The sequence below is a fragment of the Diadema setosum genome, chromosome 20, assembly GCF_964275005.1.
Source record: "Diadema setosum chromosome 20, eeDiaSeto1, whole genome shotgun sequence".
In the NCBI taxonomy this organism is placed as follows: domain Eukaryota; kingdom Metazoa; phylum Echinodermata; class Echinoidea; order Diadematoida; family Diadematidae; genus Diadema; species Diadema setosum.
This window is the reverse complement of record NC_092704.1, coordinates 24,526,963-24,547,560: the sequence shown is the minus strand read 5'-3', so window position 1 is coordinate 24,547,560 and position 20,598 is coordinate 24,526,963. Positions and strand designations below refer to the sequence as shown.

At 37.1% G+C, this 20,598-nt stretch overlaps 1 protein-coding gene across 1 annotated transcript; it reads left to right on the top strand.

The window, feature by feature from the left end:
* Window positions 1–3,577: 3,577 nt before the first annotated feature.
* On the top strand, window positions 3,578–20,210 carry LOC140243901 (cyclin-dependent-like kinase 5). The gene is made up of 8 exons (XM_072323571.1): window positions 3,578–3,740; window positions 5,244–5,332; window positions 6,712–6,897; window positions 8,234–8,329; window positions 12,296–12,467; window positions 13,832–13,962; window positions 16,270–16,350; window positions 18,402–20,210. Exons 1-8 carry the CDS (start codon window positions 3,704–3,706, stop codon window positions 18,492–18,494), a joined length of 885 nt encoding a protein of 294 aa, XP_072179672.1. The 5' UTR covers window positions 3,578–3,703; the 3' UTR covers window positions 18,495–20,210.
* The last annotated feature ends 388 nt before the right edge of the window (window positions 20,211–20,598 follow it).

Below are 20,598 nucleotides of genomic sequence, written 5' to 3'. Positions count from 1 at the left end.
ATAGCAAGGATCGGATGCCAAGTGCGGTCAATGACGTCATAGCTGGCCATTGAAAATCGCATCTCATCATTTCTTTTTTTTTTGTTTGTTTTTTTGTTAAGTACACATGATGTATGTTTTGTACGGCCCCGTCCAAGGCTGTCGTATCTTTAGGCTATTTGCTTATTTTACGACAGCTTTCTGCATTTAAATACACGTATTATAAGTCAGTCGGATCATTGTTGTCCCACTGTCCTGAATAGCTCCCAATCGACGATTTTTTTTTATTTTTTTTTTCAATCTCTTAACAGTCCATTGTACACGTAAATTTCAATTATGTTCAGATATACAGATTGTATGCCTTGTCGTTTTCGGGAAAAAAAATGTGACTGTACTTGGCTCATTTGTGATTATAAATATTCATTATTACAAATTCTGAATAGACCTAAATTGAATTGAATTAAAAAAGAATAATGTTGATCTAAGACTAGATTAATCAAACTGTCAACTTTTATCATTGTCATCGATAAATTTGTATTATATTTTAAGATATTTTGGTATATAATGTTGCTGTTAGGACGATTTTGATAAGAAGCATGATTTTTGCACAATTTCTAAAACAGTGAGAGATACCGGTAAAAACATTGCTCTCAAATTCATCCATCAGTATAATTATCATTACCACCTTATGTGATTTGTAATATTGGCAGAAGCACTCGAGTGAAATACCACATTATGTTCAAATTGACCATTTTTATATAGAGTGACATAATAATGCACAAAGAATAGCAAACGTTTCATTCAGAAAATGACATTTAATATTAGTGAATGTTGTGTAAATTCCAAGGTTTTCACAACTGTATTTTTTCTTAACAGTGGACTGGTGCTATCACGACTGTGTCACTTTAGGCCTATACCACCATTAAAGGGGAAATTTGGGACAAATAAAAGTTAGTATAGAAAGAAATTAACGCGACAATGGTGTTAAATTTAACTTTCATATCAACATCTTCATTCCTGTTTAAAAAAGTTCAATATGAAATAAAATAAGTGAATGAATAGAATATATCAATGTATTTATAATTTATGAAAATGTGCATGAAGGAATAAACTTAATGAATAAAAAGGCAAGTACATGTAATAATATTATATAAACATGCAAACATGTAATTAAAGCTTTAGCATATGAATACTAAAGCATATAATCATTACAGATGAAAAAGATAAACAAATACATAAAATAAAATATGTGGAAATAAGCAAACAAAAAGGATGTGATCTGTCACTTTAAAAACTCATGAGGCAGGTCTTGATAATGATTTTTTGAACGCCGAAGAGTATCAAGTATAATTGCCGTCATCCATTGCAGTATGCGATGTGACGCAGCAGAAGATACGAGTACAGACAGTGTCGTATCCGAAATCAATAAACAATCTCATTGTACTAAGCGGTTTCATCGTTAGCGTACACGCCCCCTTAGCCTTTGGCACCAAAAATTATAAAGCGCTTTGTTTAGGAGTTTAGGCTGGACAAGGAGGTATGAGTGCTCTCATACCTCCTTGGGCTGGAATTGTAACATAATATTTCTTGAAAAATAACTTTGTACAGAGTCCAGGTAGGATGATACTGTAATACAAACAATTTAGAAATAACAAATAACATAGATTGAATCCTGTCTTCCAAGTCCTTAAGGTACGTACATGTATCATTAATCTTGACTTTCAGTGGAAAAATTCGCCCCCTGCTGTATACCTGAGTTCTCTCAACATAGACCCTATTTGCAAGATTTATGCATCGTAAATTAAATACTTTGAACACTACAGCGGAATAAAAATTCTCACAATTTTCACAGAGCCTATAGACATTGATTGACCGTAACGTCGCGACGTATTACGGTCAATCAATGTCTATAGGCTCTGAAAATTGTGAGAATTTTTATTCTGCTGTCTCGTGATATAGGTAGCTCTTCGATCTTTCGAAATTCAATCTGATGAACTTTGAGCCCTTGTGAAAACTTTTAATATATATTTGCCTCTGGCCCTTGTTGGGCTAATTATTTTCGCCCCCCTCCCCCCTTCTCGAGATAATGTACGGAAAACAGTTGGTCACAAGCAGCTATAGTGTATAGGGACCCCAGAGCTGTATTTACAGCTCTATGATAGGGACCCATACAAACAGTTCCTCCTCATCATGAGAATACACTGTCCTGATTGTATTTTCAACATGTTGGTCAGTATCGGGTTGATCAGCGATCATTATGAACAAATTTGATAGGCCCTACATTGTAGACCTACAGTACTGTACTATACGAAACATACAGCAAACAACTTTTGAAGAAGAAATCGGTGTATGAAAGCTTGCAGGGGCCCCGTGTTATAAAGATTTGTGATTGAATCAAATCAATCGCAACTTTACGATTGAATGCAAATTCCATCTTATAAAAAAGTTATGATTGAAATCTAAAGACGGAGAACTGCAATCAATTATCAATCAATCACAGGTTGCGATTGATTGCCTAGCTTTCAAGAGATTTGTGATTGATTGATTTCTACACAAGTTTTATAAGACAAAGTCCTGTGGACCGCAAAACAACTAAGGAACAAATACTATCTACACAGTTCATCCATCTAAATCTCCGGCCATAGCATTCGTGGTTCAGCCAGGGAGGTGGTTCAGCAAATCTCCGCTTTTGATTATCATAGAGCTGTATTTTACGTATAATAGAGCTCTATAGCTTATATCCACTTGTGTCTCTATTTGAACCGTTCAATGTATGACGTAATAGCGCGGGACTTTGCAACCGAAAGGCCATTCTCGGCCATCACTAATACTGTCCCTTCACAATTCCTATCGACCGGTGGACAAAACGTGACTGCAGAACCGGGTAACAAACATAGAGATATCACATATCATTCTTGATGGTTTTTTTTTTTTTTCGATAACGTGATGTGCTTTGTATCATTGCCACTTATGTGTATAAATTGGCTATACATTATATCCGTTCACTGATCCTTGTTGTGTACTCAACGCGTTCGACTATATCGCAAGGCAAAATTAATTGTTCCCATCACATCATGAGTTCTCTCTCTCTCTCTCTCTCTCTCTCTCTTTCTTATATTCTTTCTTTTTTCTCATCCCTTTCCTTATTCCTTTCTTTCTTCGTTCTAGTTCCTTACTTCCTTCCTTTTCTTTCTTTATTTCTTTATTTTGAAAATATGTGTTCATGATGTGAGACTAGTTACAATCAGGCGTGTAGCTCCAGGGAGTCAGAGCGCAGCCAAATCAGAATTGCAGTTCAGTGACTTCCGGCGAGGCTCACCGGCTCTAGAAGGTACTTCGGATATTGCATCATGCACATAGAAAGATAGGTCTGCACCTCTAAAGTTAGAGCCTTTCGGCTCCCTAGTCAAGCTATGTATTCTACATCCCTAGTATAAATCCTACAATGCATGCATGAATCTTAGCCAAATTCTGGGGCTGGAAAACAACAACAACAACAGCAACAACACACAAATTAGTTGTGTAGGAATAGGGCTGAATATTTTGAGGCCGATTTTGCGCCCACCGTATAGCGCCAGCAAGCCAATTTTGTGTTCGCCAAAATAATATCGATCATAATAATCTTCTCGCTCAGAGGGAAGGACACAGCAGAACAAAAACTACCGCGGTTTTGAACGAAACAACCGTGGACGAATGCTGTTTTCCGGAGCACAGAAGACTGGAAATGCAAAAATATGAACGTCTCGAGAAAATTGGAGAAGGTAATTCAACATTTTATGTTTTGAACAAGCTTTTGTCTTTTTGTAAATGATTAATTGCAAAATGACATTGAGCCCGGTGAAAGGGAATACAGTCCCGCATATTCATGTTACTGTAGTGCTTGATATCTTTCCGTTACGCGTCGCGTCGCTTCGTCGCGTCGATGCGATGACGATGAGTTGAAACTTGAATTAGAATGTAACTCGCTTGGTTTTTACGGATGTTCTCTTCTGAATGGTTGCTGCTTTGCTACATACAGTGTATCAGTTTAAACCATCAACATATACCAGTATTACCAGCAAAAAGTACCCCATGAAATACAGCCTACAGGACGAGTAAAAATTTTTAATTCCTGGCTATTCGAGAATGATGAGGAGATGCGTGATACATGTATTGATAATGCGAGAGTCGATAGACTGGCTGCTGAGCAATACGAATTTTTCAGGACAACAAATTACTTAGATATGTAGTATTAGTTTATAGACACTAGATAAATATCATATGTTCTTGAATCTTGAAATGATAATCCCTGTAGCAGCTCGTCGAAGCTAAACTGGGATGTTTATGTAGATAGATCATAAGTAATTCAATGGAAGACCAAGTGAAAAATGTTTGCATCTATGCAAACCATGGTCCATGATCATGGTCATAGATTCACAGCCCAAAAAGTACACTAGACGTTAGTAGGCCACTAAAACTAGTCATTTATGACTGACTAGTACTGGTTTGTTTCTTCAGAATCATTGCTATTGGAGGGATTCCTTCTCAGTCGGTTGTCATGTCACTGTTCATATTGATCAGAAAATTTGCAAGATGTTTTGTGTCTGTTCAGTTTAAATAGCTTAGTGACAAGCAATGTATAAAAGTATTATGTTTTGATATGATTACTTAGTGTGATAGCAGGGTCCAATGTACGTGGTAAAGGTTATCTGAATTGGGACCGTATTGATTTCTTGGCAAGACTTCCTTAATAATCTTATATGCCCCCCCCCCCCCCCCATACAATTGTACATGAACCCCACCACTTATCAAATGTAAGTGAGTGCATCACTTGTAAGTGCATCACATGTAAGTGAGTGCATCAAATGTAAGTGAGTGCAAATGTAAGTGAGTGCATATTTGCATTATAAGGAAGTCTTTCCGATTTTTTTTTTTCAGAATTTAGTTTATGATGGTGTCCAATGGCAATGGGCATTAATACATTGGTCATGCTGCATGTACTGGGTAATGAAGTTTTAAACAGCACAATCGTTTTTCCCTTTCACTTTATACTTTGTAACTTCCTTGTTATCTGTCTGTCGTACTTTCTGGGTTTTTTTAGAACGTCATTTTTTTTCTCTCTTTTTTTTTAAAGGCCTGTTGGCTACAATCATTCAAGACTACTTTCTCCTTTTCCAGGTTGCTTCAATCAGGGAGCAGTCTTTTGATTTGATAGAAAAATCTGTGTGTATTACAGTAAATTGTTGTGAGCAATAACCAAATATCTTTGTTTTTTTTTTGTCCAGGCACATATGGAACCGTTTTCAAGGCAAAGAACCGCGACACTCAGGAAATCGTAGCACTCAAGAGAGTGCGACTGGATGATGACGATGAGGTAATTATGGGTGGTCGGGATTCAAAAGCCAAATAACATTTCCTTAAAAAAGGAATTCTGCCTTCAAATTTCAAACCTGCATTTATATCACCTCACACTCCTTGGAATTACAGTGCTCTCCTGTTATTATCGAACGCGGTTTTAACGAAACTCTCATTACAACAAAGTAAAATTTCAGGTCCCCAAATTATTGTCCGTATATCTTTATACTGTAAAACGAGGAATGTTCGTGTGCATTTTAATTTCGCGAATTTCGCGAGCGCAGAGATTCGCGAAATTAAAATGCACGCGAAAGTTCTTGTCTACGCTATATGCATTGAATGCCAGTGGCAGTTCACGAAACTTTCATACAGCAGAAAAGGCCGTCGGCTCCAATCCGAGAAAATTTCATGCCGTGAATATATCATGTTTTACAGTATACTTTATTTCTTAGCTGCCTATAACAAAATTTCGACATAATGAAAATAAACTGCCTATCCCAAAGGGAGTTGCTTATCTGTTTTATCAACCTGTTAAATGTTTGTCTGTTTTGAATAGCATACATTCTCCATACACCTCGGCCTGCATGTGTGGAGCTAACTTAAGATGAGGTACAATGTAATGCATGATGTGATTGTTTTCTTCCATACTTCTTCCTCATTTTCCCTCCTAGAAAAAGAAAAAGTACCTCCCATTTATTATTTTGTTACCATGAAGCACATAAAAAAATGCTCTGTGAATGGATGATTTTGTAGAATGGAAGCAAGTATGTGGTTGGTTTGTTTTGAAATTAACATTTGATGCATCATGCGTTACCCCGGTGTACCGTTGTACCCCGGGGTACCACGTTGTGTAGCCCCACCTCACGTCCACTCGAGGACAGCCGCAGAGAAATGCATGCACTGTGTGTGCGTGTACTGTATAGTCATTCCCATGCCACTGCATGTTATACTATGCATGCATGGTATGCTGTGCTAGCAATAGCGTGTGCAGTGCAGTGCAGTGGCTAGCACGCGCTAGCTCCAGCACCAAAAAAATTTTCCACTTTTTGGCACCCAGGGTACAACCTTAACAAAAAAAAAATAATAATAATTCAAAAAAAATGGCTGATTTTTATTTGGTACCCCGGGATACCATTTATGTCGTCATTTGGCACTTAGTGAATCAATGTCAATGTGAGTATCCATTGCTGCATCCAGCATTGATTTACTGTTGATGATATGTTCACTTCACTTTATATAGACGTCTTGCATGACTTTTGAAAATTTTGAATTGAGGATTATAGATTACATCATTAAGATGGAAAGCGATGAATGCAGATAATCATATATTATGAATTAAGTACCCCTGCAGCAAGTGCAAAATTCATTTATCCTTGTCTTTTTTCCAAATGCTGCCAGGGTGTTCCGAGTTCAGCGCTGAGGGAAATCTGCCTGCTGAAGGAGCTGAAGCACAAGAACATTGTGCAGCTCTATGACGTCCTGCACAGCGAGAAGAAACTGACTCTGGTCTTTGAGTACTGTGACCAGGACCTCAAGAAGTACTTTGACACCTGCAATGGAGAGATTGATCCTGACACAGTGAAGGTACAGTCAAACATGGTCTGTCTATAGCAGCCACCTAAGGGAGCAAAAAAAAAAAAAAAAAAAAAAGGGGGGGGGGGAAGTGGCCATTATAGACAGGTGGCTGCTTTAACATGGCTTTTCTCTTGGGGGATTTTTGTTTTTGTTTTTTTTTTTTGGTGGCTGTATAAGGCTGGTAGCCACTGTATGGATATCATTTAATTCAAAAGAAATGTATAATGTATATTATTCATTCATCTCGAGGGTTGCTCTTTCCCCATTTGGCTGAGTACTCCAGTGTGCAATATTCACTTCACCTGTTCCTACAAAACCATTTCGGTACCAAGCTGCATTCATTGTATGTTGCTATGATGAATGGGCCTTGGGGGGCAAGTTACTTGGTTGTCATGAACAATCATTTTAATGGTATGCATAATATTTGAAATGTTATTAAATTGATCTACCAGAAAGGGAGTTGGTATGCATATTTGGAATATCAGTAAGCTGATAGATTGGAAAAGGTCACTCTCTGTCTGGTAATATTTAACACTGTAAGGGAAGACAATGAAATAGCTTGCTGCTTGAGGGCAATATGTACATGTGTTTTAGCATAAGTGTGCGTTTCTGTCTCGCTGACATTCTTACGTCAGAATGTGTGAAATCTCACCAGTTTCCATATGTTATGCACCTGTTAACCTTCCTAGGATATTGTCTCATGCTAATCTTGTGCTGCTTGGAAATAAAGGGTCATGACCTCACAGGCAAGTTTTGTTGTGTGCAGTTAGAGAACACAATGAGAGATCTGAGAGATGTTTTGATTTACTCTTGCCCAAGTATTTATCAGTTTGACAGTTTTTCATGTAGTTCTTCATGTTCTGATGCAAAGGCAGTGTTGTAGGTTGTTTTTTATAAGAACAGACCAGGGCCCTGTTGCATGAAAGTTGAGATTAAACTTAAATCAGAAAATCAAACGTAAGTCTGTAAAATCAGAAGTGCTCCATTTTCATTAGCTAACAGCTGACTTAAATTTGATTTTTCCCGACTGTCTGTTTTATTGTTGTTGTTTTTTAATGCAACAGGGCCCAGTTTAACATACTCTGCATACCATTCATAAAATAGTTTGGTTCTAACACCCAGAGAGCTTGCCTGAGCAATGTCTGATATAGTAACATGTTATCCATGCAAACTGCATTTCTAGTAGGCCCACTGATGAAGGGTGCTGGGTAGAAGCAGATGAACAGAGTAGCTTCCTACCACAATCCCATGTCAAATATCCATGGATTTCAAACATTAGTAAGCAAGCCTATTGAGCCTTTCATTTTTATAGTCTTCTTTTTCTTCTTCTGGTTGGTTGTTCTAGTCCTTCATGTACCAGCTACTGAGGGGCCTAGCCTTTTGTCACAGCCACCATGTACTCCACCGTGATCTCAAGCCACAGAATCTCCTGATAAACAAGGTAGTTATAACCACTTTAAAGGGAAGATAAACCCCAAGAACAATGTGGATTGAGTGAAAGCAGCAACATTAGTAGAACACATCAGTGAAAGTTTGAAGAAAATCGGACAATCGATGCAAAAGTTATGAATTTTTAAAGTTTTGGTGTTGGAACCGCTGGATGAGGAGACTACTAGAGGTTATGATGTATGAGTGGACTACAATATCAAGAAAATATAAAGAAAATACTACAAAAATCCATTTTTCATGAAAATGACAAATTCCATCAACTTGATATTGACATATGTTAAGGGTAGCAATTATTCCCCCTGCTTTCTGAAAGCGGTTGGTCCACTGCTCTTTCATAATTCTAGAAAAGTGAATTTTTGTTGAATATCCTTTATATTTTCTTTGTATTGTTGTCCACTCATATGTCATATCCTCTAGTAGTCTCCTCATCCAGCGGTTCCAACACCAAAACTTTTGCATCGATTGTCCGATTTTTCTCAAACTTTAACTGATGTGTTCTACTAATGTTGCTGCTTTCACTCAATCCACATTGCTCTTTGGGTTTACCTTCCCTTTAAAGGACAAGTTCACCTTCATTAACATAAGGATTGAGAGAAAGTAGCAATATTAGTAGAACACATCATTGAAAGTTTGAGGAAAATCGGACAATCTGTTCAAAAGTTATGAATTTTTGAAGTTTTTGTGCAGTTACCGCTGGATGAGAAGACTACTGCATTGTATGATGTCACATGCGTACAACAATATAAGGAAAATATAAAAAGAATTTCACAAAATTTCATCTTTTGAAAAAAGTACACATTCCCTTGACTCGTTACTGACATATGTTATGGGTAATATTATTCCCATTGTCTTTAGAAAGAGGCAAGTCAAGTGCTCTTTTATTAAATGCGAAAAAATGAAAATATGTTGAATTTTCTTTACATTTTTTTTTTATACTGTTGTACTCATATGATATCATGAGCCTTAGTAGTCTCCTCATCCAGCGGTTCCAACTCAAAAATTTTAAAAATTCATAACTTTTGTATCGATTGTCCAATTTTCCTCAAACTTTCACTAATGTGTTCTACTGATATCGCTGCATTCTCTCAATCATTATGTTTATGAAGGTGAACTTGTCCTTTAATATGCTTTAAAACATATGTTTTGATCATTTAATACTTTCAAAGTGTGATTTGTCACTGACTGTCAATCAATCCACACTTTATCAGTTTCCAAGAGATTGCCATTTTTCTGGAAACATGACAATATTTTTGCCTATTGTGAAAACAGGCACCATAGTAACTGAGTAACTACATAAATACCATGATTTGCAAAGGACAGTAACTACCCCCCCCCCCAAAAAAAAAAAAAAAAAATAATAATAATAATAAATCAATAGATAAATAAAAAAAATAAAAAAATAAAAATGAAAAATCCAAGAAGTACTACATAAAATTTTCATGCATGCATTTCATAGTGAAGAGTTTCAATGCTATAATTGTGTGTATGGTGTGGAAAAGAATATTTTCCTTCTTTAGTAACAGTACCATGTGTGCAGTTTTATCCGCATGTCCAGAATATTCTAGTTGTATAGTTTGTCATACTAAAGCCACTTTCCATCTTAGTTATGGCTTCACCACGCCCTAAATGGACTTGAGTTAACAGGATACAAAGAAAACAAGCCAGAAAGAAATATGTTTTTTCAATGAAGTGTAGAAGATTCAGAGCAAGCGATCAGTTGAAAGTGGAATGAAATGAAAAAAGAAAAAAAAATGTGACCATGTGAGTATTAGTTATCCAACATAGGATAGGATGCATTGTGTTCATCAGGAGTTGCTGTCCTGGCTCAATGACTGTTAAGTTTCACATTAAATTGCTAATATTTTCGATAGAAAATAGACAATGTTTCACTTGTTACTGACTTTTGTGTTTTTGTAGTGTAAAGAAATATCATTCAATTTGTTTCTTGTGTAGAGGTATGAATAGTTCCAATCAAGAAAATGTGAAATTCAACATGGCAGAAGCTGATACAATGTAGTTTCCTTGCTTTTCCTCTAATTTTCTCTTGGGATTCTCAGTATGTTTTCTGTGTCCAAATGCATGATATATATGAAATAGCCTCTGCCATTTGGGACAATTTCCTTTCATTGAAAGTTTAATGGATAAATATTATAATTTCCCTTTTAAGACAAGTATTTCCCCCTGCTGTAAGCATATCAAAATAGAAAATGAATCACTTCATATGATGATGATAAAGTCTTGTATAGCGCCGGTATCTGCCAAGTCAGGCGCTCATGGCGCTTGCTCCAAAATAAATACATAATTCAGCTTAAATTTCATGGGGTCACCGCTTGCGATATGACAGTTAAAAATAAAAAGAAATAGTTCCAGGAAGTAATTGTCTCCAAATGTGTAAACATACATTTTTACACATTGGCTAGTTTTTCAATTTGAAGAGATGGGTCTTGAGGGCTGTTTTAAAAGATTCTGTGGTAAGAGCTCTGCGGATTGACTGTGGAAGGCCATTCCATATCTTTGCAGCAGCCACGAGGAATGAACGAGCTCCCCAGGAGTTGTGTGCTCTGTGTTCCACCAGCAGGTACTTGTCTGCAGAACGTATATTTTCTCTTGCTGGGACATATGGCTCTAGTAGATCACATATATATATGATGGAGAACTGCCATTCAGTGCCTTGTACACAACCAAACTGATCTTATACTCAATCCGCTGTTCAACACATAGCCAATGTAGCTTTTTCAGAAGAGAGTTGATGCTTGTACTCTTCCTGGACATGGTGACAACTCTAGCTGCGCTATTCTGCAGGCGCTGAAGTCTGTGTATTTGCGATTTATTCAGATAATACAATACTGAATTTCCCATGTCAAGCCTCGATGTGATGTATGCATGCACCAGAAGTTCTGCAACATGGTTATTGATGTACTTGCGGATCAAGCCAATGTTTCTGAGAGCTAAGAAAGCTGCTCTGGATACAGCCAAGATGTGGCTTTCCATGGAAAGATTAGAGTCAAAAATGATTCCAAGATTCCTGGCAGTATCTGAAGGAGGGATGATATCTCCATATGCACATTTGTTTGTATGATGTTTGTAATCACATCTCCCGTGCATTTTTACCCTTGGATTATATTTCATGATTTATTTTTTTAACCTTGGATGTATATCATTACAACTGCCAAGCCTGTAATACAAACCGTGTGAAATAGAACCCTTCAGTGATTGAAGAGCACTCTATGTTCAGACTTGTCAATCAAAATGTATGAATTAGCCTAATGATGAAGGCACCATGATACTTGGTGTCCTAGTTTGATACCCCTGACCTATTTAAATAGTTGGCACACATATACAGGAAAAGCAACATCCAGAAAGTAAATTTAATTGCACACAAAGTCCTATGAGAAGGCATCTTGACGTACATGGTACATCCAATAATGTTTCCCAGGATTCAAAGATGCACCAGTTTTTACACACACGATGGGATGCCTATCTAATCGGAACAGTTTTGTGACCTTGTTATTTTTAATCAACAATCGTCAAATCATAAATTTTGTTCCCTTGAAGACTATCAGAGGGTGGCTTGCTCAACATGGCAGACTAATATGGTAATAATAGTGCTATATAATCTATAATACAGTCAACCATTTAAGTTGGACTCGCATAAGTCGAACAATCGTCTAAGTCGAAGGTCTTTTTAAGTCCTCATCTCTTTATATTCTATTGATTTTAATCCCTCATAGAAGCTGAATTTATAAGTCGAAGCTATTTTTTCAGTGCAAATAGGTCTGACTTAGACAAGGTTGACTGCAGTGCAGACTAATGTGCATACAATGTATGTGGTAGCATTTAAGATGAAGCTCCAAAGACTATGCAACAGATGAAAACCAATTGCTATGATTTTGCAGTCCATATGCAAGAGTAATATAAATTTTTGATTTCATCCTGCCCTTTTACACATTCCCTATAGAATGGAGAACTGAAGCTGGCTGATTTTGGCCTGGCTCGTGCTTTCGGCATTCCGGTGCGCTGCTACTCAGCAGAGGTGGTCACTCTCTGGTATCGCCCCCCAGATGTCCTGTTTGGGGCCAAGGTCTACACGACGTCCATTGACATGTGGTCAGCCGGATGCATTTTTGCAGGTGCTTCCCCCTCTTGACCAAAGAGAAATATCAATGTCCAACAGCCTTTCATTTTGTTTAATCGCTTTCTTATGGTAGACAGTGGAATGACATTTATAAATGGTAACAACTGAGTAAAGAATTCTAACAATGTATAAAATATCATGATGACAGTTTTGACCACCTTCATGTCAATAACCATCCTTTAAAGGCCAATAAATGACTACTGTAAAACGAGGAATGGTCGCATGCATTTTAATTTTGTGAATTTCGTGAGAGCCAAGATTCACGAAGTTAAAATGCACATGAAAGTTTTTGTCTACACTATACGAATTGAATGTCAGAGACAACTCGCAAAATTTCATGGCGCGAAAAAGGCTGTTGGCTCCAATTCGTGAAAATTTCATGCCGCGAAAATATTTTGTGTTACAGTACCTCATACAAGTGACCAGGGTAAAAATGTGCATACAATCAAGTCATAGGATTGATACATAGAAATACCGAAGGGGTGATTATAGTGTGATGAACACACTTTGTCTAAGAAAAGGAAAGTGAACGTGCTCTGTTAGTAGACAATGCTTGTGTCAATGAACATAAAAAAAAATGAAGTGATGTCTTATAAAGCCACTGGAGATGATTTAAAAAGATATTGACCCCTATCCTCATAGTGTGTCTTTTCCCTGATTTGGTTGTGACTAGAATGGTGTGCCATAATCTTGAAATTGTATGCAAACCCCTTACTAAAAAAAAAAAAACAACAGTTATTTGGTGAGGGTTTAATTGTTGCAAATTTCACAAATCACGATTGGGGCGCAAACCTTAATAATAACTCATGAAAATATTGTAAACCATCAGGCGTTAGTGCACTTACCATAGCTGCAAAGTCAAAATCGCAAAAATGTCTATGACATCTCCATTCGCGAAAATACCTGTACTTCAAAATTACAGCTGTTACAGTATGATTTATATACCGTAAAAGTTGATATTTTTGCGCAACTTATTTTTCCACTTGACCTGTTAAGAAGAGTTTCATGTGTTTTTAATTCCACAGAATCAAGACATTAACTACTAGTACTGGAACATTATGTCAAGCAAATATATTTGTGTGCTCTTATTTTCGTGATATCTTCTGGTTGCGCGAAATGCGCTAAAATTTTAACAACGCAAAAATCTCCACTTGTACAGTACAGAGTTGTGTATGATCATTGCAACCAGAATAGACATGGGATGGGTTGGGGTCAAGAATCCATGAAGATGAAATTAATGTTGCCTAAACTAACCTATTGAATTTTTTGTTATTGTGGCTTCAGAGATCAAAGAAATATTCACTAATGTGTGAAAACCTTAGTAAACTTACCTGTCGATCCTTTATTTCCCTCCCACAGAGATGGCCAATGCAGGGCGACCACTATTTCCTGGTAATGACGTTGAGGATCAACTGAAGAGGATCTTTAAGCTACTGGGGACTTCAACTGAAGACACATGGCCGGGGATCTCAAAGCTGCCAGAATTCAAGGTGTATATGTGTGTGTTTGTGTATGTGCCTGTGTGTGTGTATCACACATATATAAGTAATAACCATAGATACAGGTACATTGTACATAGATACAGAAATATACATACGACCATACCAGGAAGTGTGTCAAAAAGTTATCCTTTAAAGAGAAAATCCAGCCCAAATATAAGTTAGTCTGATATAAAAAGAGTAAAATCTTACGAGTTCAGTGGTAGAAATGTTACTTAAATCAGATGAAAAATAAGGAAGTTAAGACATTTTGAAGTTTTGCTAACTTCTGCAAAACAGTTCTTGTACAGTGGGTATGAATATGCAAATGAGTGTCATAACCTCATAATTTTCCATTGATCGTGTACAAAAGTGTTTCTATCACTGCAGTCTGAAACATGATGTTATTTCTGGTTGAATAACTTCAGAATAGTGAACACTTAGATATATGAGGATTTGAGCCTTGGGCATAATTGCATTTGAGTGAAAAACTGGAAATCTCACAATTTTATGTACAAACTATATTGCAATTTGTGAGGGGATGACATGCTCACTTTGCCATTTGCGTATTCATATTGACCATTCAAGAACTGTTTCCTGAAAAAATAGAGAAACTTCAAAATTTCATAACTTGCTTATTTTTCATCCAATTTCGATAGAAATTCATACCGTTGAACTTGTAATATTTTACTCTTTCTTATTAGACTAACTTAAATTTGGACTGGATTTCCCCTTTAACTCTTTTGATACAAGGCATGAATCATCCCTCCAAAGTGATTTAATGAAATTATATAAATCATATCAATGATAAAAGTGCCTAAAACGGTAAATTTATAGGTTAAAAAAAAAATGAAATGACCTCAGTGGAGCTAACAATGGACAATCAAAGCAATCTAGAGATTACCACTGTGTTTTAGTTGCCACCGTGTTTTGGTTCCCGCCATGTTTTAGTGTATAACAGCAAGTGATTTTCAAGAGAGGAAAGGGGGCTAAAACTCTCACAAAGCACATCTTGACATATAGTCATGATATTATTAATTATATTTTGGATCAAGAATTTATCCTTTGGTGATTTGTTGAAAGAGCTTCATGTGATTAAAGGTATTTTCAGCTATGTCAGAAAGCTGACACTCCGTAAAGTACTATTTGCAAAATGACGTCACTTCTATGACATCATTTTGCAAATCTGTAGTATACTATTTGCAAAATGATGTCACAAAGCAATTCTGAAATTGTGTGCAACTTTATACCTGTCACTCTGTTTAATGTAACATTTTTTAACAAACAATTGTGACATCGCAAAGCAATTCTGACATTGCGCACTGCTCGTACCGTCACTCTGCAAAATGTAACAATTTTTAACAAAATGATTGTGGCGTCATGAAAACAATTCTGACATTGCGCGTTGCTTTGCACCGTGTGTCGTGCGCTTGTCAAATGTAACATTTTTTACAAACATCACAAAGTACTTTAGTAGTTCTGACATCGTGCGCTGCGACATGCTTCTTATGTAGGATCCCTTCACATCATCGCATCCACCATGCAACTTCTCATTTTGCATTTTCCCCCCTTTTCCCCTTCTTTTGTTTAAATTTTTGATCCAAAATATAAAACAGATATACTTTTCCTAATTTTGAGTTTCTTGTTCAAACTATAGGCCTCAGTCCCTCCAAAGGAACTCCCTCTGCCCATAGTTTTAACAAGAAACTCTCAAGGCAAAGTATATTTGTAAACTGTCAAAGAGAAAGAATAAAATGCCAATTTGGGACTACTGTAAAACACCATATTTTTGTGGTGCAAAATTTTCGTGAATTGAACAGCCTTTTTCGCAGCATGAAAGTTTCGTGAGTTGCCTCCAACATTCATATAGTGTAGACAAGAACTTTCACTTACATTTTAATTTCTTGAATCTTGACTCTCGCGAAATTAAAATGCACACGAACATTCCTCGTTTTACAGTATTTGAAAATTACTAAGTCAGTGCATTCAGTGTGCAAAAAAAAAGAAATAAAATAAGCCAACTGTCGATAAATTACTATTGCAACACTAGGAAAAAAATTTCAGTAAAATGATGTACAATGCATTCCCGTTATAAAGAACACGGTTGCAACGAGATTCCGGTTACAACAAAATAAAAAATCAGGCCGCAACATTATCGGTTCTATGTTTTTTATTGCTTATTTGTTCAGTTATAATTGAATTTCGATATAACGAAAGAAAACTGCCTGTCCCGAGGACTTCGTCACAATGGGAGTCCACTGTATTCACTTTTAAATTGATATGTCAACTTTAAAATGCTTCTGTCTTCTATACCAACAGCCATATCCCATCTACCCTGTCACAACTCCACTGGCATCAGTTGTGCCGAGTTTGTCAGCCACTGGACGTGACTTGCTACAGGTAAGACAAGTAGGGGTGTACGTGGGCGGGACCAGAGCAGAGTAGAGGAAAGGGTGAAGTAGTCACATAGCACTGTATACTGTAAAAGTGGATATTTTCATGGGTAAGATGTTCTGCTGAATCAAGACATTCATAAGTGGAACATACGATGTCCCAAACAATGTGCATGTTTTTTGTCCCCGCCGAACGAGTTCGAGCAGGGGACTATGAAACGGGCTCCGTACGTGTGTGTGTCCGTGTGTCCGTCCGTGCGTCCGTGTGTCCGTCCGTGCGTCCGTGCGTCCGTGTGTGATCAAAATGTTCAAAATGCTACTCCTTCGCCATTTCTAACCCGATTTTGATTCTGTTTGCTTTATATGATAGCACTACATAGGAGCTTTGAAACTTCTATACAGAATTTCAGTTGTGACCTTTGACCTTGACCTTTGACCTATATTGTACATTTTGCTTCAAAATGCTACTCCTTCGCCATTTGTAACCCGATTTCGATTCCGTTTGCTTTATATGATGGCACTAGGTGAGGGCTTCAAAACTTCTACACAGAATTTTGACCTTTGACTTCTTTGACCTTTGACCTTGATTTTTGACCTATATTGTACTTTTTTGCTACAAAATGCTACTCCTTCGCCATTTGTAACCCGATTTCAATTCCGTTTGCTTCATGTGATGGCACTAGGTGAGGGCTTCAAAACTTCTACACGGAATTTTGACCTTTGACTTCTTTGACCTTTGACCTTGATTTTTTACCTATATTGTACTTTTTTGCTACCAAATGCTACTCCTTCGCCATTTGTAACCCGATTTCGATTCCGTTTGCTTTAAGTGATGGCACTAGGTGAGGGCTTCAAAACTTCTACACAGAATTTTGACCTTTGACTTCTTTGACCTTTGACCTTGATTTTTGACCTGTATTGTACATTTTGCTACCAAATGCTACTCCTTCGCCATTTCTAACCCGATTTCGATTCCGTTTGCTTTATGTGATGGCACTAGGTGAGGGCTTCAAAACTTCTACACAGAATTTTGACCTTTGACTTCTTTGACCTTTGACCTTGATTTTTTTACCTATATTGTACATTGGCTACAAAATGCTACTCCTTCGTCATTTCTAACCCGATTTCGATTCCGTTTGCTTTATGTGATGGCACTAGGTAAGGGCTTCAAAACTTCTACATAGAATTTTGACCCTTGACTTCTTTCACCTTTGACCTTGATCTTTTTACCTATATTGTACATTTTGCTACTAAATGCTACTTCCGGCGGGGACATATTTTACGCACCGCGTAATTTCTACTTTTCCTTGTTATTTTTGCGCTGGTTTCTGGTCTCGTGAAATTTGCGAAAATTTCTATACAAGTACTGTGAAAATTTCCACTTTAACCCATTGAGGATGAGTCCCGAGTAGGGGTCTATGGGAAATGCGTGTTGTAGCAAATCAGTCCGTCCTCAACGGGTCAACAGTAGTCATGTGCAAGGCTCACCATTTTTTTTTTTTTTTTTTGGGGGGGGGGGTGGCATTGGAGACTATCATTTTTTTTTTCCCTTTCTCTCTATTGAGTACTCTCTTATGTCCAGTACTTTATGAATAAGACCAGAGAGAATTAAAAAAAAAAGAAAAAGAAAAGAAAAGAGGTGAGTTGAAGGGTTGGGTATTTTTTCCAACTTTATCATGTCAATGCTATGATGAACTGGCTTCAGGGGTGTTGATCGCGTCGCTGTCCAGTAAGCAGTAGGCAAAGAGTTTCAATCTCGGGCTGCTTCCTTCTGTCGACTTGGTACAGACTTGATACAGATCGAACATGCAACCTCCTGTATGTGGAGAGTATCAGCAAAAGCTGCACAATTAACTTCACCCTCTTGGTAAAACAAGATTTGCTTTAATCCACGCTGCCTGTCTTTCTGACATGTTACTGTTCATTCTATTGTGATAAATTAGATACACTGTATTTGAAATTTTTATTGAGTTTCTTTAAATTTTTCTTAATTGTCCAAAACCTCTGTTTTGTCTTACTGAATATCTCCGTTTTTCTCTAATTTTGTTGTTTGTTCAGCGCCTGATGATGTGCAACCCAGCTCTACGTATGTCCGCTGAGGAAGGGCTCATGCATGCATATTTCGCTGACCTCAACTCGGTGATCAACTAGAGGGGGCAGCATCACAACTTACAGTAGTCAAGGAGACCATGATACATCCAAGATTTGAAATGCTACACAAGAGCAAGTTACAAAAGAAAAACAAAAGACACCCAAAACAAACGTTACAAAAATATATATACCATGTTATTCAGCTCATGGTTTTTATACTTTGTTTCAAAGTTGAAATATGTTTATGTCAAGGTGTGTCTTGTAATACATGGCGTTCCATGGCAGATTAGACTCTGTGTATGATAGCATGTTTGTCTGTTTTCTGTTCAAAACCGTCTTGCTTGTATTAAATCAGTGAAGATGACATTCCTCTTAAGCTGATGGTGTTGTTTTGCATACTTGCTGGGAAAATTATGTTTCATGCTTCAGAATGTAAAAAGGAAAAATATGCAATAATGCATCCATATCATCAACCTAGAAATGAAACAGAATAAATAAAACAATTGGCATTCACCTTTCTGCGATTTGTTTAAGCGTGCAGGAAATGAGAAAATAGTACGCATTCTTGTATTTCATGCATGATGCAAGAAATTTCTACTACACCTTACAATGTCCTGTAACCCCAAATTGCAGAGTACAGAGTACTGTATTTGGATTTTCATTGGTTTTGGTTTTGAAGATAAAACACAGGAATCGAAACTATTGTAAAATTATGTGTGCACTGAGGCTTTGACACAGACTTTAAAAATTTCAGAGTTTTATCAAGACTATTGATGAAGATAGTTGTAGTTCAGTACTTCCCATTACAAAAAGAATGTGGAGAAAAATAAATGATGTGATCTATAACAGTTATTATGATATTTATTATGCACCCAGATGACAAGAAGTATGACCGAGTTATGAATATGAGATAGCAGTAGGCCTATAATATTTGAAGGGCAGACTGCAGCCACATATCAATTGAAGAGAATGAAAGAGCGGTGGAGGATTATGGTCCAAATTCAACTTGCCAATAACTGTGAATGTCATTTGAGTGGTAGTAACTGTTTGCCTGTTAATGTCGTGAATTTAATACGCAGGTGTAATGGAACATGTTTAATTTCCAACACAGTTCAAGTATGAAAGGGAGATTTATTGTGCAGTACATCATTAACATTCTTTTGCATGTTGAAAACAAAACGAAAATTGTTTGACTTGTTAGAGTGTCCCAGGTTCTGTGTTTTGAACGTACAACTTATTTCTGGTATGCTGTTTGTTTGTTTTTCACTGTTCTGTTTTTATGGGAGTGTACCTGGTATTTAAATTTGGCAGCCATTTCAGATTGCGACGAACCAGTGTACTGTATGAGCTGAAAATTTCGCGGTGGTTTTATTTTTGTGAATTTCGCGAATAGCCTTTGAACCGCGAAAATAACAACGCAGGAATAACTAAGTTCAGTTAGACCCTCGCAACCGCGAAATTAACAACACGCCAAAATGTCCTCCAGGTAGCAATTCGCGAAAATATCTGTAATTTCAGCTCGTACAGTATTTGGTGTGCTCCTTTGAAAGTATTAAGGAGTTCAGCCAGACAGCCAATACACACAATTGACAAAATTCCAGAAACAGTGATATGGGGATAAATTCATGTACAGTGATTTGCTTCTACTGGTATTTAAAAAAAAAAAAAATCTATGTGTACAGAATCATTGTTGGTATGGTATGTTTGTTTGCGCACCGAGTTTTGTGCTCTATGTACGGAGAAGTATAATAAAGAACTATGTGTATCAAGACAGAACAGTGTTCTTTTTGTGGTGATGTGGATTGGGATGAAAGTGCAATAACTGTGTACATTGCTACATGGGAGAGCTCTGGTAAAGAATATTACTTTATATTCTCGGCTGGAAACTTAAAATCAGATAAAAGATATTCATGTATCATCCTGAGTTCATTACATGTATCAGCATATTAAAAAAAATAGTGAATGTGGCATATACATTGTACATCGTACATACAAGTGTACTTGAACTATGATGACACAAAATACATGTACCAAGCACACTACTAGTCAGTTGATGCATTTGTACTGCATAAGTCCTTCGTTAAAGTATATTTTTCTGCAGCATAAACTATTCAGTGGCGGATCCAGAGGGGGGCGCAACCGGCGCACACCCCCTCTTTATTTT